Consider the following 16,431-nt stretch of genomic DNA (forward strand, 5'->3'; position numbering starts at 1 on the left):
ATCTTTTTTTTAAGGATGAGAAGAAATCTAGCGCTTTATAAGCATAAAAGAGTGTCATACAAAAGGCAGGCAGGATGATACTTTTGCATTTCTGCCTTTTTCCACGTCACATCAGCAAAGCTCTCACTCAGCAGTCTTGCCAATGAGTGGTTTGTGTCTTGTATTTCATTTCCTCCCTGACCATAGTCCAAAACTACACACAATGCAATTACGCTTGACGTCCTGTCACTCTTGTCTCGTCGTCATCGCAAAAACAAAAGAAGCCCGAAGATAGACGAGCGCTAAGTGTCTGTCCCAAAATAAAGACTACAAGACAAATTTCAGATTTGAAGAGGCCAAAATAAAAGAACTTATATTTTTACACCCATACAAGATCAATTGATATCTTTTGTCTTAATATTTCAGTATAAAAAAAAATTGAAATGTTGAATTTCTCTTCATAAAGACCAAAACCAGCCACTCCGATTTAAGTTCTTGAACCCCGGACTTCTCCTCCTCCTCCTCCGTACTTCCTCTACCTTGTTCTTGACAGGCCGCTGACCCAGTTCCTTGTCCGTGGAAAACTACAGAGCGAGTCATTCTGGCTAAAGCGACAAAAGATTCTGTTGAGCGGCTGTGTGATGTTCAAACACTGATTCTCCTGTCTGCCTCAGCAGGACGAAGCAGAGTGGGGCTTCATTCATGTACAGTCACAGCCTGTTAATGTTCAACCACAGACAGGAACTGATTGGAGTATTTCGACGCCCCCTCATTAGTCCACACCTTCAACTCAAAGGAAGTTTGAATTTTCTCCATAAACAGAGTTGCCTAACTTTCTACATCAGCCCCTTCAATAAGCAAAAGCAGGATGCCCTCTTTGTTGGGAAAGGAATCCCTCCTAGGTGTGTGGGAGTCCAATGTGGGCGTTCCCCATACAGAAAGTCTGTAAAGGCCAACCCACACATCGGGATGCCGCCTGCATCCCTGCCATGACATCCGACTGGAGTCTGTCAGCAAAACAGCCAACATGGCAGAAAGTATTGAAGACGAGGGCAACGGGCAAAACAAAGGCTGTGTGCGAGAGGGGAAGTGTGAAGAAAGGGAAGAGCGTGTGAGCGTAATGTACACTGATATGGAGAAACTTTGTGTCGGTGGGGCCATCCTGGTGTGCAGAATTGTCTCACTCCTACACTCGCATTCCTCGGTACGAAATGGAAGGAAGGCAGCAGAAAGAACAGATGCAGTGAGAAGTACCTGCATAAAGCAAGAAGATGTGTAGGAGGTGATGCTCTTTTCGAGGCTTTGAATGACATCCAAAATAGACCACAAAGATTTGGTCATGCTCGGCTGAAGTGGCTGGAATCAATCAAAGGAAAGAGAAAAGGGAGTCTCGTTTGCGCGAGGACTTTGTTTAACTAGAGCATGAAATCGCCGTGACTAACAGCAGCAACATTAACATCGGGAGCAATTAAGCAATTCAACTCCATCTGATGCAAGCGTTGTGTCAATATTTCTAAAATGCTAAATTTCATGTCGTTACTAAAATGGCAAATTGTCTTCACTTTTAAAAATCATCTTTTTTTTCTAAATTATTATTATTATTATTAAAAATTATTACATTTATTTGGGTTGACAGACAAAAACATTAAAAATTATTACATTTATTTGGGTTGACAGTCAAACTATGACTACAATGCGGCTGGTGACAAAAATTATTTTGATACCCCTGCTCTTAAGTCTCACATGCTCTGTTGGAGTCCAATAAACAATTAATGGAATACCTTAACATTGTGCATATCAAAGAATTAAATAAAACAAAGAAAATACCAATTCATACGAAACACTATTGACCATCATTTCACGGTGCGTTAGCACCCTCTAGCGGCGGAAAACCGAACCGTTTTACTAACAAGGAAATCATCCAATTTGATCATGCACTATTTCTACTTTGATGAATGATAAACAACACTGCTAAGTTCTTTTGAGATTTTTACTTTTAGATGCTATAAAACATTTAAGACAGTAGCAGATAAAGCAGGTATGAACAGCATGAACATCCCATTACACTGAACTTTGGAAGGAGAAAAACAGTAGGACAGCCACAATGAGGTCAATTATCCACATATAATATTTCAAAGTCGAAACAAAACCATGACCATCGCCCGATCACTTGCTCTTACACACACACACACACACACACACCTCTGCTCAGCAAAATCTATCCAACATGATAATGACAGAAATTCACTCCGACACTACTAAGACCACAGGCCAATCATTTCAGTCAGTTCAACAAAGTCCACAAACAAATCCATAATTATTTACAATGTATTTTTTCCACTTACTATGAATGCTGCTTAGTGCGACTTGTGGCGTTCCTTGCCTTGAACAATCTTCTTTTTTTAAGCATAGCTGAAGTGCATGGCGCTGAAGCTTTGAAGCTTTGACATGCGCTAATGACGTCAGACATATTAAGCAGAATGGCTTGTCATTACGTTCGACAAAAAAAAAAAAAAAGAAACTTTCCCACTCTGCGTTCATCTAGATATTTTCGCTTAGCTGTGCATTTCTTTCTGTCATTTTGAAAGCAAAATCGACACTTGTTTACTCGAATGGGTTTGCTTTGTGGAAGTTCACCTTATGCGCATGCGTGTTTGACGAAAATACCAAGTGAAAGATCGCCCTCTGGTGGCAAAAGAGAGAACTGGCCAAGATGGCAACAGGGAAAACACATACATACACATAAGGTCTGGATAAAAAAAAAAAAAAGAAAAGACATTATATCATGTATCAATTGTTCGTTTCCGCTCCTGTATTATAGGAGAGTCCCACCTAAGCTGAAAGGGGTGAACTTCTGTGCCTGCTGGGCACCAATCTCAGCCACGTAAAGCGCCCCTGATTTGAGGTCCAAGTCAACCAAATGCGGTTTGACTTCATCCGCAAGTTGAATCACACTGACCACCTTGCACTGACCAATTAAACCCACCGGCGGTGCCTCCAGTAGTGAAATTTGGTTGGTGTTGAGCTGGACTACAACCAAATATTTCTTGTCCGGGGTGAGGCGGACTGAGTAAGGGGCATCCTCGGTGAAGCAGCTCCCCCACGATCCCAGCCAGCCCCCCGTGAGGGAGTTGAAAACTTGGATCCTCTTGTTTGCCCTGTCAGCCACCCATACCCTTTGAGCGCCGTCAATTGTCACACTGTGAGGGATGTCGAACTGAGCTAGGCCTTGTCCCTTTTCTCCGTGAACCCACAACACTTGCTGTTCTTTGGATAATTTGATGAGGCGATTATTCATCCCACCGTCACCGTCTACGATGTACATTTCCCCGGAGTCATGGACGAAGATCTCAGCTGGCTGGTCAAACTGCAGCGGATGAAGGCCGGAGCCAGCTTGCCCTGGTGTACCAAGGACCTGCAAAATGGATTCTTTTTATAGATTTGATCTGGGGGTGTGATTTTCTCCAGTGTCAAATTCTCTTCCTGAAAATTCAAGGTTGGGAAACTGGTTTGCTCTGCCAAATGCACCCTGATTTTTGTTTGTACAGTATTGAAAGATGTCAAACGTCACAACATTCTTGCAATGACAGAGTAGGAGAGGTTTGAAAAACAAACTAACAGGAAGTTTGAGAGACAGCAAAGTACAAAAAAGCATCCTTTTCCTTTGTTTACCTGCAGAAGATTCCCCGACGGTGAGTATTGTTTGATGCAATGGCCATACGGACCATTTCCCACATCTGTGATCCAGACAGTTGGCTTTGACAAGGCATCTGCTAAAAATATACCATGGGGCATCTCTAAGGTACTTGTATTCCAGTACATGAGGAAATCGCCTTCTGTTGTAAACACCAGCACCTTGGGCACGTTGTCCCCTAAAGAAGGGAGAACACCACAACACCATAAATAACAGAAAAATGGATTTGCTAATAATCGGGATTTACCTCTCTGTGCCACATAGACGACACCGGCATACTGGTTGACAGCCACCCCAAATACATTCCCAGAGAAGAGTTCTGGGTTTTTGGGCCAGCTCACATCCAGTTTGTACAATGGCCTGCCCAGTAGCTGATAGTCTTGTCCGAGGATTGAGTTGGCAGCCTGCTGAGGGCTGAACACATCGTATAGCAGCATCATAAGAAAGAATAAAGAGACCATAGCGGTCAATATCAAGCACGTATAGCTTCTACTTTTCATTGGCAGCTGGACCGGATTACCGACTCCCGTACCGTTGGTACACAAAAATACTGCTCGACCCGATCTAGCAGTACTTTTTCCTGTTTACAATTTACTTCCTGGTTCCTCAATGAACCTGCGTCAAGTTAGAAAAAAGAACCTTCCGATAAAAGGATGTAGCTGTTACATTTCAACACTAAAATACTAAATTATTTATTTCACCGCGGCTTTAGAACAACAAATATATTTCCCGAATATGTGGTTATTAATATGCTCGCCCTTCTATATCGAAATACATGCGTAACATTTCAATGTGTTTTATTTGATTAATTCAAACAATTCTACTTCCGGTACGTTCTCGACGCTATGACGTGGACCGTAGTGTCGTCGATGGAGGCGACTGAGCCGCCGACAAGAATTTTCGTCTCCAGTACTTCTTTGAATCGCACTTAAGGCTCAGTTCGAATGACAGTCCGTAAGAGACCGACACAACCTTCATGTAGTGAAAACCAGCAAAGATTTGGATGCATGGAGGTCGTGGATAGTCCGCTTAATCTGGTAAATTCCGGTCGTGATGTTGCAATAACAGGCTAACGTTACTATAGGTCGCAATGGTAAGCTGCGTTAGCTTGCGGCTCACTCTTCTCTCTGTCGTGTTTATTGTGTTACCGTCTGATAACCTTGACCAAATTGAGTGTATATTATTAATAGACAAGTTCGACTTGTTTGAAGACAACTGAAAAGAGTATTCCGTATAGTAGAGCATCTTTTGTTTCGTTATTTCCCAATGTGTTTTTGTGCGTTCTTCCTAAGGCCCACCAGCAATGCAGAAAGGCAGATCGTTTGTTTTCTGCTGGAAAGTATGAAGAGGCAATTTCATGCCATGGGAAAGCAGCAGGTATCAATCGTCGTGCTATTATTTTGAATACAAATCAAAATGGTAGGGCTGTGACGTCATCATTACATTAAGAATGTGTGTTAAGAACCTGGTCTCTTTTACAGAACTTTTGACAGAAGCGATGAAGACAACCGAGTGTAAACAGGTGAGTCTATGTGAAGGGGATCAGTCTTTGTCATAAATAGTGTGGTCTGATTTCTTTTTTTTTTTGTTAATGAGTCTAAATGAATTGTGTAGTCTTCCATCAGCTACAATTCATTTTGTGCTTGCAGGCTCGTGTGTCCATGGAGTTGCAGAGGGACAGGCATATTAAACAGCAGCATCTGATCCAGGAGCGCTGGAAGAAGGAAGCCCGTCGGGAGGCCACGAAAGCCCGACCCGATTCGGGTTCTGCCCTCCTCATGCCATCCCAGTCAGCAGGGTCAGCAGGCCAGACCGTCGTCCCCCCAAATGCCGTTGCACATGGAGGAGGTACAGAGAGAGAGTACGACACTCTACTCTACCAGCTTCAAAGTCGACAGGTCGGAAGCCTCCAAACTGTGACCCCCTGTCCTGGATTGAAGACCACCAAAGATGACAAAACTCGCCTGGAAGAACAACAAACCACCATCGAAGACTTGAGGCGCCTCGTCAACCATCTGATGGACGAGAACCAGCGGCTCAGCTCTGAGAACGATAGGCTCCAATCTGAGAACACCCGACTGCGGGCTGAGGCGGCAGATGTTGTGGAGCGCTCTGAGCTCTGGGTGCTCCCTCAGGCAGGGGCCGCCTTGGCGACGGGGGGCAACCAGGAGAGGAAAGGCCGAGGCAAAGGGAAGGAAATAGCAATCCCTCAGCTGCCCCCACTGGAGATGCCTGCTCAGGAAGATTTGTGTTTGGATGACCTGCCTCCTCTAGAGCTGCCCGAGGACATCCAAAATGAACTACAGGAGCTTTTGGACAAAGAAAAACTGTGAAAAACCATTTCTTTTTAACATCAACATTGATTTCAGGGTTCAAAATGATTTGGTTTGGCTACCAAAATCTTAGATCTTGAACACAATACACAAATGATGCTTGAGCCTCCAGGTCTAGTTCACCCTCCCAGATATGGGCAGAAAAAAGTACAACTAGTTCAAGTGAAATATTAGTGTGGTCATGCACCGCTTATACAAACTCAAGGATTCTTGATTGAGAAATTCCTCTCACAAGATAGTCAGGATATTCACTATTTTATTTCTGTACCTTGTATTATTTACAACGTGATAAATTCATAGGGGCCCTGAAAATCCCATATGAAGGGTTACCTCTGTGAGGACATGATGTGAATTAGTGGCATTAAACCGGATATATTATGGGTTCCCATTGATTTTATGCTGAGAATCCTTAGCAGTCGATGATGAAATTTCAAAATACCTTACATGTGTTGCCAGCCATTCGGGGCATTGCTCCGATTAACACACTAACATGTTTTGAGAGCATGTTTTTTTTATTGTGTATGAAATGAATCAAATAAATGTAATTTAATCAGAAATCTATGCATGCATTTTTGGAGGTCCTTCGATTAAAAAGGGATATATTAGCTGTGCCTACCATTCATTCCTTCATGGACCTGGTGAGTCACTTTATCACATCAACATTGTTAATGAGAAGCAAAAAAAACATGATTAAATATCTAACAGATGCAGTTAAGTTGTTGATCTACTCACATATGCCAGACTTTATTCCAGGCCCTTCAAAAGAGGTCTAAAAATAAATTCCTCACACACAATTTATTGCCATCCTTTTATTGAATTACAATCCGGTAATCCACAAAACAGTTAGCCGAAACCTGAGCCGAACTACTCTAAAGTACGCAAAGCTTTGGGATATAATTAGTCAGTTCTGTGCATTGCACGGACAATATGACAAGATTTGGCTGGTTTCATCAAAAGCTGTAACAGACTGTAAATCGTGGCTGGCCATGTTGATCAACAAACACGTCTGCATGCACAACTTTGTCAAGCAGCCGAAGGGCGGTCAACAACTTTCCTCCTATAAGCACATTAGAGGGAAGCCTCTCGGTGATAGTATTTTTTTTTTTAATTAACAACAGCTCCACCACCCAGGAAGTCCTTAATTTCTGTTCAAATGTTATTTGTCTGATGATGCTGGAGGGCAACTGTATTCCTAAATAGACTCCAAATACATCAAATGTAATTACTATGTTCATTGCGCTCGCCCTGTCAAGTAAGAAAATAAAAACTGGATAGCGATCTATGATTGAGATAATAATCATGATCAATCTAGTCAGTAATAAGCAATAAAATAAGCACTGTGCCATCTTCCTCCATTTTGGAAAAGAAATAAGAGCCACGTCATTTCCACTGATTCAGCACAGTGACAAGTGTAGCTCATTTTAAATGCCATAAAGTCAATCACTGAAATGGAGTGTATCAATACATTGATTTATCAAGCGGACAACTATTTGGTGTTCAGCATCCTACTTGCGACGACGCCGATAAAAATTGAGATGACAAGCGACAAAACGGCAGTTTAAAAAAGCTTTGGGGTGAGATGCAGATACAAAAACAGCTACGGATAATATAAAAGCCCTTCTCATCCAAACATGACAAATAAAAGGAAGAAAAGATCATACGTTATTAAAAGTAAGTTATGGAAAATACGAATGCACTTGACATTTTGCTCCAATTTTTCATGGGCTGTAGTATTTTTTAAAAAATTAAGACTTTTCCATGTGCTGTACAATTGTACAGAAAAGGCCAAACTTGCTCAAAATATTATTCACAAATTCTGTGTCAGTGAGCATGAGTTCAAGTGTTATGTGTTGGCCCAATTGAATTTGTAATTGAATAGCCCAGGAAGATACAACTATTTCAGACAGATAATATCTTTGACTACTCAGCAGTGTATCCGTGGGTGTGTGTCAGAAGAAGTCTCTTCACACTCCATAATTAATTGAGCTGAGCGCTGGTCTCTTCTTCCCTTTAATCTTCAGCGATCCATAGCGAGCCTAGTAACAAGAAAAAGAATGAACACCGTAGGACCTAACAGTGATGACTTTTACCTTCCGAAAAGCATGGCTTACATCTTTGCGGACTCTGGCCCGTGTCAGCCTGACACTCTGAGATCGCCTCAGTCCTTTTTGAGAAACAGCCTCGTCTTCAGAGAACGTCGGCTCAGTGTCGTCGTCGTCGCTCCGGTCGTCTTGGTCGTAAAAGTATTCTGAAAAACGAATCGGAGATTTTATTCTAGCTCCTTCACCCTCGTGATGGAAACAAGTGCGACGATTGGACGGAGCATCTGTGAAAAGGCGGCAAGGATGGGGCGAGGCTCGGTCTGAAAGTGTGTGTTGGTCTACCTGCGTCATCAGGTGCATCAGCACCCTGAGCTCGTCTGACGGCTGGATTGCCCGCGTGGGCGGTGTAGCGGTACAGCTGGTTGTCTCCTCTGCCGTCTTGCTGGCTGATCTGTGTGAGGTCATGCATGCTCAAGCTGCGCAGCTTATCTGTGATGGCACCTTGACCCTGGGACAGACAGAAAAGTTGCTTCTTTTAATCGAGTGGCTTAAAGGTTCCACTGTCCACCCAAACAACACCATCTAGGAACTTGCTCATGGAGACAATTTCAAGAAAAACAATGCATCCATGGACAGATCATTGTGAGCACGACATGGACATGAGGACATGAGAACAATGCTGGTGTGGAAATGGTGGTCCATGCAACTGAGATTTATTTCTTTTTACCTCCCAGAGGAGCCTGGTGAAGCACAAAAGCCCTAGGGAAAGAAGGAGGTCAGTATAGAGAAACAAGAAGAAGCAGACCCATGCAGCAACTCGCCATGTTAGCAAATCAGTGGCCACTGCCATTAACCAAGCATAGAACCAGAAAGTAGACCGAAAGCAAAAATGTAAATAAACGAACAAACCCTCTGACTACAGCCGAAGATGGGAAATAACATCAATACTTGCCTTGACAGCTGCAGTGACAGCAGCGGTGGCCGCGATGCTGAGGCCTTGCTTGCCGAAGTTCACCATGGTCTCGTAACTTCGTTCCTTGGCCTGCACGATGTACTCATCTATTTCCTAAAGGAAGATCGTCAACAGGACATTTGTTCGGGACAGTTCCGTCACGTACATAAAAGGCATTGAAACTCGAGTCACCCTCTCTCTGGAAGACAGCAGCGGGTGCAGGCATTTCCTATAAATGAGACTTGCTCCTCTTGTGTAAGGGGACAAGAGCCAGATCACAAAGGCGACCTTCAGTTCATAGTACAGGGGAAACCTGGAGATGGACAAAACACATACCATTCACCAAATCAAACAATCGATCCAAGTGCTGTGGTGTTCTTATGGTTAACTCACCATGCCAGTGTAAGGTCCGTGATGGTCTCCACTACAGTGTAGAGGGCAAAAACAATCCAGTACATCATCCACCGGACCTATATAGGAGGATTTATTTCCCAAAAATATTATTTTTCATCTCATACCACGATACAGACAAGTCCTTATGTCAGATTCGGAAGCAGCGAGCCTTAGCTACATTAGGTCAATGCGTGTGTTTAAATGGTCTTACGTATTCCTTGACATTTTTGGTCTTGACAGCTTTGTAGGAGTAGTATGCAGGATAGAGGGTCCCAAACACAAGCCTGGATGACAAAAACAAAATAACCTATGATTCCTAATGATACAAATGATAGCTTCAGTTATTTGTTTATAGTACACGATCATTATAGTACTGCAATATTTTATGCAATGTAACATGATCCATATGTGGATCCATAAGTGCATTAATGACTCATGAATTAGCTCTACTTGAACCAAACTACTACATTTGATGCATTGGGCCGGACTTTCCTAAATGTGGAATGGCTGGCACTCCTTGACAGATCGACAAGTCGAAACATATTAAGCTCCAACTCAGCGCAAGATAATCGGATGACTCACTGACAATATGAACGTTAACATCGATCAACAAGATCATCTTGGACTGATTCGCAAATCACCACTTATATAATCATGGTGACAAAAATATCCAGACATAACAATAACGTATAAAACGTCGTCCAAAGTAACTGACAAAACCTAAAAAACAACAAAAAAAGTGCTTCGGCAACTAGTTAGCCCGCTATGCTAACAAAGCTAACACCCTTCAACTGTCATCTTAAACTGAACCTCGTGAAAACATTTCGTTGATTTGGACCATTTTGTACTTACACGACGCTTCTTGAGATGATCCAGGACACCATGTTGTTTGTCTTTGGAGTGGTGGACTAAGGTAGAGCTGCCGAAATGATGTCTGTAGCCAAGCCACAGTAAACTTGCAAGGTCTGCCCAAACTTCGAAGCGTTAGATCCACGAGCTAGCTGCGCTTCAGCCACTTGATTTTTCTGGAATGTTACTTATCCTTTCCTGGTGTGGACATGATTTACAGAATTCTAGACGACGTTTTCTGGACTTACTTAATCCACGAGTTATCTTGCGCGACTGCTTCTCGGTTTCTGGCAGGAGAACAACATCACTCAGTGAGCTACTGACGTCATGATAAACGAATTCACCTTCTTTACTCCTATTGGCTACTCTAAGCTGTTTACAAGCATATATCCATTTTCATTGGCTGGTGAATCTTAGTGATCATTTGTAACTAAGCTGCAAATATATCTATTTTGAAGTGTTTTAATTACATAACATTTGTCTCCCAAGAAATGCGGAATTTTATTCTGTCTTGTGCATGTGTTAGATAATAGAAAGTCAAGATGGTTATCATCACAACCATGAACAATTAGAGGGCCTTTTTGAGTACTACAGGCTTTTTAGAAACATATCTCTTGAATTGTTAGGTAGGACCCAATCTGCAATGTAATCACTTTACAGTTAATAATGCTTCCGAGGTCTAATTTGATTTGAGCTGGCATGACATACGATGTGCATGTTTGTGACCGCATGCAAATATGTGCAAGCTTTGTGTGCAATGAGAGTGTGTCGGGTGGTGGGTGATGGATTCATAGCTACTTGTTATTCATGAAGGTGGTTGCTGCAGTCTGCAGCAGTGTTAGGGAGATTCCCAGTAGAGCGTCTCTGGTCACATAGGCTGTCTGGGATGGCATCAATGGATCACAGTTGAACAGAAATGTACTTCCCTATGGGCATTCGCTTTTTAGCTGGTAATCTAAACCTTTGTGTCATGTTTTCAAATGAATGTACTTGTTGTTTGTGTTCAAGAAGATTGTCCCAGTTAATGTTATGAAGCATACACTGATTTAGGAACTTCAGGTAAACAAACAATTAGCGTAGGGTAAGTGTGACACTTAAAAAACTAATAATAATGCGCATTCGTGCTCAGTGCGCAAAAAAATGAATTATGAACAGATATGAAGAGGAAAGCACACTGTGATGCGTGTGTTCGGGAAAAATAGCACGGATGGATTGGAGCGGATGGACACTATCGTGCTGCGGTCTGTGAATGCTGTAGGATCCAGCGGAGAAACACTAGCATGAATTGTAGCTGTGATGCGGTTCAGTGTTCCAGCGTATTTTTTTCAAGCCGAGAGAAAAAGGACTGACTGACGTTCAAGCGGGTGGAGACTACTACGTTTAAATCCCACGGCTCGTTTGCCTTCGTTTTTCATGTTCCTTCCAGTGCGGGCGTCCTTAACACCTTATTAATGTCGTAATAGGCTGATTTGGAAGGGCGTCGTGGTTGGGAAGTTTTTCCGAGGGAGGCTTTTCGCCCAGCGAAGGGCCATGGCATTCGAGGCTCGGCCGGAGCTGGTCGGGAAGAGGTTCCTCTGTGTCAGCGGGGACGAGCCGCCTGAAATCGGCGACATCGCCCGGTGGCCGTGGAGGTCCGGTGTCATTCGAGCTGTGAACCATCGAGACAGTGACAATCTCGACTTGACGGTAAGGAAAACACCGCTTGTCTGTTTCATGCTAAGCCATTGGGAGAAATCTCTTGTTGGCCGGCCAGCCAGCCAGCCAGCCAGCCAAGCAATGCAGTAAGGCGGACATTATTTTGTGTGCGCGCTTTTAATACTATTTTTTAACTTAATACATTGGCGAATCTTTAGGTAGCCAAAGCTTTTGGATTTTAACTTTGCTTACCAAAGCACTTGAGGAACCAAGTCAATGGGTGTTGGCAGACCTGTCGAAAAATAAACCCACGGTTGTCTAGACAGTACTATGCGCAAAAAAACACACCTTTCTCTTTCTTTATTATTATTATTTATACATATGTGTAACGACTGTCAAGCCAAAGTTGAAGTGAAGGCCGACATTGCTTACGATTCAATGAGTGATAAACAACAATATAAGCTGCTCTCCCTTATTGTGTTCGGATAGCAGCTGCAATTGCAAAGCATGTGAAGGAATTTTGACTAGCAAGCAGCTGAACGCTTTAATCTGCTGGATGTTGCAAATCAGCTGACCCAGGTAGTAAGGTTAACTTTCTCAATTTAGCTCTTATTTAATCTATGCGCTGAGGAGAAGTTATTTATGAATGAAATGGACAAGAGTGAGTTTGGTGTTTCACCACAAATGTGGGTTTTTTTTTTCCCCCTGACCGACGAAAAACACTTTCGATTCGAACAGTTTGGCAGAGAAATGCTCAGAGTAGACTCGTAAAAACAGAATAGTGTCTTGCTGCAGGCCGAACAATGGGCAGTTGTCGTCTAAAATCTCCTTGTAATGTGTGTTGAATCTTTGAAACGTGGCAAATATATTACCGGATACATTCACCTTTAAAAAAAGAAGGTATCGTATTCTTTTTATTGGCCTTAAACAGCTCCAACGATGCAATATTTGTCCTGACAAACCCTTTGCTGGATAATGCAGTGTTCATGCCCTTTTTTTTTTTTTTCTTTTGTTCCTTCCTTCTGTATCCATATGCGGTGCATTGGCCAAATATCTTAACTTGATCATAAAATGTGATTTGCATTCACTGCCGTTTTCAAATGTCTTATTTGTAGTTGTCACAGACTTCTTTTAGGGAGATTTTCAAATGAATGTGGACTTCATGTCTATATTTGAACTTTATTATATTTGATGTGATTGAGAGGTGTTCCCAGTGGATATTTCGATGTCATTCCACATATTGCCCGTGAAACAATATTTATATTGTCACTTTGTCGACAGCTGCGGTATGTACACCACATTATTCATCACGAAAACATACTATAAATAGAGCTTACGAAGAAATGTGTTTTCACAGTCATCGCTTTATGTTGTCTGCGTGTTTAATGTTTTGATCACTTAAATGACACGCATTCAATGACTTCCTTTGTTGAAGGAAGACTCGAGATTGGATTTATGCTCTGGTGACGGTTTGCTCTCAAGTAGCACAATTTGGAAATGCGTCATGGCATCTTAAGCAAAAACAAACCCATTGTGATATGCATATTTTATGGGTCAGCAGAATGATCGTTTTCAGATAATTATACAGCCCTAGTGATGTCTGTCTTTTGAAAATGTATACCACCCGGAGCAGGAAGGTGAAGCTGTGTCTTCTTTTGCATCTCTTGCTCTAAGCCTCATCATGTACACTATGTTTGTATCATACAACACCCAGGCTTCCCTAATTCCCCAGGAGAATTGTTTTTTTGTGCGTGATGTGACTTAGACGGACGGCGTAGTGTTCTGCTTTCATTCCATACAATGGGGCACCCTCTCATTAGCAAGAGGCTTAACTAGCTTAGTAAATACAGTGCGGAGGGATTGGAGATTAGATTGGAACAAGTGTGTCAAGACAAGTCTCTGGTCAGACGAGCCAAATCTACGACAAATATTAAGTCCTATAAGTCAACATGATTAGACTGTATATTGCCTTTGGTGTCGAAAATGAATTTTCCCAACACTGTGTGAAACAAAAGTAGCAATTCATGTTTTGTAATCGTCCGCGATGTTTGTAAATATTACTGCACGTCATGAATATTGCATTGAAGCTTGATTCGGAAACGAAATTGAAATCGTAGCATCTGCCAGATGACTTGCAATTAGAAAATCATTCAGCAGTTAATCTTGACATCATTCACATGTTCATATTTATTCACACGAAAGCCCTGAAGAATACTTGCTTAGAAATGTTTGCAAGGAATCGGATTGTCACAAGTCATCATTTAAAATGAAACGTTTTGTTCTCATATCAGTGTCGACCAACTCAACCTGATAGCTACTGCATAAAGTACATGCTTATCATGTACTTGGACCATTAGTCTGTTCCTCACATGCTGCAGGCAGAGTATAAGCTACAATTCCAACTGTAAAAAACAAAAACATCATGTATTGTCGCTATAAATTGACTACAAAATCAATTTTGTGACAGATAAAAGGTAGTTTGATGGTTGAACTATTCAAAGTTCAACCATTCAAAAGCCCCTTTAGGTAATAGAAGTCATCTCGAATACAAAGTAATCACAAAAACACAAATTCCCGTATTACATAAGTGCCATAAAGGTCTTCATAATGGTCTTCATAATGGTGAATAGGAAAAAAAAAAAAAAAGTTTTCTGGGCTGTTGCCTAGAGGAGCCTTTTGTTGTCAATAACAGTCTCCTTTGTATGTTTGCGTGTGGACAGCGGCTCCACTCCTCGTTTGCTTTTATGGCCGTGACCCTACGTAGTTGCTGATCAGCACAAAATCCCGACCTGGGACTGGAAGAGAACCTTCCACATAGACCAGGAGAGTAAAAAGCAAGATACTCTTTCCACGCCGCATCAGAACGAACGTGTGTCGGCTTGTGAATAGCAGCTTTGTCGGGAGAACAGCCAAATGCCGCTGAGGCGAAAAAAACGTACCCAACATTTTGCCTGTCCACCCTTAAAACGGAGAATTGGACTGTGTTTTGTGCAATCTGACCCAACTTCTTGTGTTGATCAACCTGTAATCTCATGGATACAAATTGTTCCGTTTTAGACTCTTTTTATAATGATAGTATTTAAAGTCGTGTTGTATATAGGTCAAAGGTACTCTAGGCTCTTTGCTTTTTTCCGTGCTGTTCAATTGTGGCTTGGTCGTTTGAATGCATTTCTTTTTCTCGTCCACCCAATCATGGCAAGTTGCAATGCAATGTTTTTTTAATGCACGGCAGTCGAAACATTCCAAAAAGATTGGCCAATGTTCAACGAAAGTCACCGGCCTGGCGTAACCTCTGATCTCCTCACATCACAACTCTCCAGCTGTTCGGTGGATCAAGAAACATCTGGTGGATGTTATTTTCACGGATGTTCTGCTGCTCACCGAAGTGGCCAAAGAGAGGAAAAAAAAAATTGGGCTATGGAAGACGCAATAAAATGGCGAGCAAGAATGCAGTCAATCCAATTTGAGGTCACGTGACCACCAGGTCGAGTTCAGATGTGACGACACCGACCAGACGCAACTTGACGGCTTTTCCGATTGGCGAAAGGAATTGAATTTCCCGTCGTATTTCTTCATTTCCAATTTGACTGCAACGTTGCCGTGCGACGGCAGCACTTCTTTCAAGGTGTAGCACGTAAGTGGATACGCAGAGTCGGTGGTTTGTTTGGCTGGTGCCGAAGGAAACATCATGTAATCCGAAGCCAGGATGGGCTGAATTGCCTGCCTGCCTGCCTGCTTCGGCAACTTGCTGAACTTACCCTCCCCCATCTCTTTCCAGCTCTCCTTCTGACACACACGAGCTCCATTGCACTCCATACGGTGGCGGCGGCCATAAAGTCTCCTATAGGTTCAGAGGATAACCCTGGGAATACTACTGAGCAGCTGCTAGTTGGTCTACTGTGCTTTCTCAAAAACCTTTTGTATATTACAGCACACCAAAATTTGCTTCAACCAAATATTAGATGCACAAATCTAAGTCATCAATATGTTAGGAAGTTGTAAAGGGTATGTTAGTACCCTTGTTGCTTTAATGCTTAGTGAGCAGCCATTTGTTGTTACTAGTCACCATTTTGCACACTACCCATACTAGACTTTGGCCTAGTCTCTTTTACAGAAACCTGGAGCCACAGGTTCTGAGTTCTTAAGCTGTTCTTTGACTTGAATGCATCTTCTTGAGCCACTATTTTGTTGCCATGGTCCGGAGGGATGATCCCGCCTGGAGGGAAGTGATAGTCGGACATGTTTCCATAACTTTTGAAATCCATTCCAGCATTTTTTGTTAAAAGTTCTGTTTTAGATTTGAAGAAACATTTGTGAAATCATCTTTGATATTGCTCTCAAATTCTCGCCCTTCTCGTAGGTACGTTTGTTGTCAACTGAATCTGATATTGTAGGCAAATATATAAATACTGAATAATAAATGTATTTTAGCTCAATTATTTTTCCAACTTGACTCTTACCATTTGCCTTTAAGACAGATCTTTTATGACGAGTCATGTTCTCAATCCAGCTTGTCCATGATTTCAGTCGTCACTGGCCCTTTTCAGAAACATC

General features: G+C 42.3%; 4 protein-coding genes across 4 annotated transcripts in view; 2 read left to right on the forward strand and 2 right to left on the reverse strand.

The window, feature by feature from the left end:
* Positions 1–1,955: 1,955 nt before the first annotated feature.
* LOC133143069 (NHL repeat-containing protein 3-like) lies at positions 1,956–4,302 on the reverse strand. The gene is made up of 3 exons (XM_061264825.1): positions 3,921–4,302; positions 3,652–3,851; positions 1,956–3,394 (listed from the first exon to the last, which is right to left on the reverse strand). Exons 1-3 carry the CDS (start codon positions 4,171–4,173, stop codon positions 2,795–2,797), a joined length of 1,053 nt encoding a protein of 350 aa, XP_061120809.1. The 5' UTR covers positions 4,174–4,302; the 3' UTR covers positions 1,956–2,794.
* Positions 4,303–4,492: 190 nt separating this feature from the next.
* On the forward strand, positions 4,493–6,563 carry nrbf2b (nuclear receptor binding factor 2b). Its single transcript, XM_061264826.1, has 4 exons — positions 4,493–4,710; positions 4,966–5,050; positions 5,155–5,195; positions 5,323–6,563. The coding sequence occupies exons 1-4, from the start codon at positions 4,618–4,620 to the stop codon at positions 6,004–6,006; spliced, it is 903 nt and encodes a 300-aa protein (XP_061120810.1). The 5' UTR covers positions 4,493–4,617; the 3' UTR covers positions 6,007–6,563.
* Positions 6,564–6,800: 237 nt separating this feature from the next.
* Positions 6,801–10,564, reverse strand: reep3b (receptor accessory protein 3b). The gene is made up of 8 exons (XM_061264827.1): positions 10,246–10,564; positions 9,605–9,677; positions 9,394–9,470; positions 9,193–9,313; positions 9,001–9,114; positions 8,391–8,556; positions 8,118–8,254; positions 6,801–8,042 (listed from the first exon to the last, which is right to left on the reverse strand). The coding sequence occupies exons 1-8, from the start codon at positions 10,275–10,277 to the stop codon at positions 7,971–7,973; spliced, it is 792 nt and encodes a 263-aa protein (XP_061120811.1). The 5' UTR covers positions 10,278–10,564; the 3' UTR covers positions 6,801–7,970.
* A 962-nt stretch (positions 10,565–11,526) lies between these two features.
* Positions 11,527–16,431, forward strand: part of jmjd1cb (jumonji domain containing 1Cb) — a 31,142-nt gene continuing 26,237 nt past the window's right edge. Inside the window, exon 1 of the mRNA XM_061264822.1 lies at positions 11,527–11,928. Within this exon, the coding sequence (XP_061120806.1) occupies positions 11,773–11,928 (156 nt within the window). The 5' untranslated portion in view covers positions 11,527–11,772. The remainder of the gene's footprint in view (positions 11,929–16,431) is intronic.

Source organism: Syngnathus typhle, linkage group LG18, assembly GCF_033458585.1.
Source record: "Syngnathus typhle isolate RoL2023-S1 ecotype Sweden linkage group LG18, RoL_Styp_1.0, whole genome shotgun sequence".
NCBI classification, from domain to species: domain Eukaryota; kingdom Metazoa; phylum Chordata; class Actinopteri; order Syngnathiformes; family Syngnathidae; genus Syngnathus; species Syngnathus typhle.

Excerpts from the sequence above, each read along its gene's own strand:
- nrbf2b (XM_061264826.1), top strand. The coding sequence starts at position 4,618 with ATGACAGTCCGTAAGAGACCGACACAACCTTCATGTAGTGAAAACCAG. Across the intron at positions 4,711-4,965 it reads TGGATAGTCCGCTTAATCTG|GCCCACCAGCAATGCAGAAA; the intron begins GTAAATTCCGGT and ends GTTCTTCCTAAG. Across the intron at positions 5,196-5,322 it reads AGACAACCGAGTGTAAACAG|GCTCGTGTGTCCATGGAGTT; the intron begins GTGAGTCTATGT and ends TTGTGCTTGCAG.
- LOC133143069 (XM_061264825.1), bottom strand. The coding sequence starts at position 4,173 with ATGAAAAGTAGAAGCTATACGTGCTTGATATTGACCGCTATGGTCTCT. Across the intron at positions 3,852-3,920 it reads CGTCTATGTGGCACAGAGAG|GGGACAACGTGCCCAAGGTG; the intron begins GTAAATCCCGAT and ends TCCCTTCTTTAG. Across the intron at positions 3,395-3,651 it reads CGTCGGGGAATCTTCTGCAG|GTCCTTGGTACACCAGGGCA; the intron begins GTAAACAAAGGA and ends TCCATTTTGCAG.
- reep3b (XM_061264827.1), bottom strand. The coding sequence starts at position 10,277 with ATGGTGTCCTGGATCATCTCAAGAAGCGTCGT. Across the intron at positions 9,678-10,245 it reads ATCATCTCAAGAAGCGTCGT|GCTTGTGTTTGGGACCCTCT; the intron begins GTAAGTACAAAA and ends TTTGTCATCCAG. Across the intron at positions 8,557-9,000 it reads CTGTCACTGCAGCTGTCAAG|GGTCAAGGTGCCATCACAGA; the intron begins GCAAGTATTGAT and ends TGTCTGTCCCAG.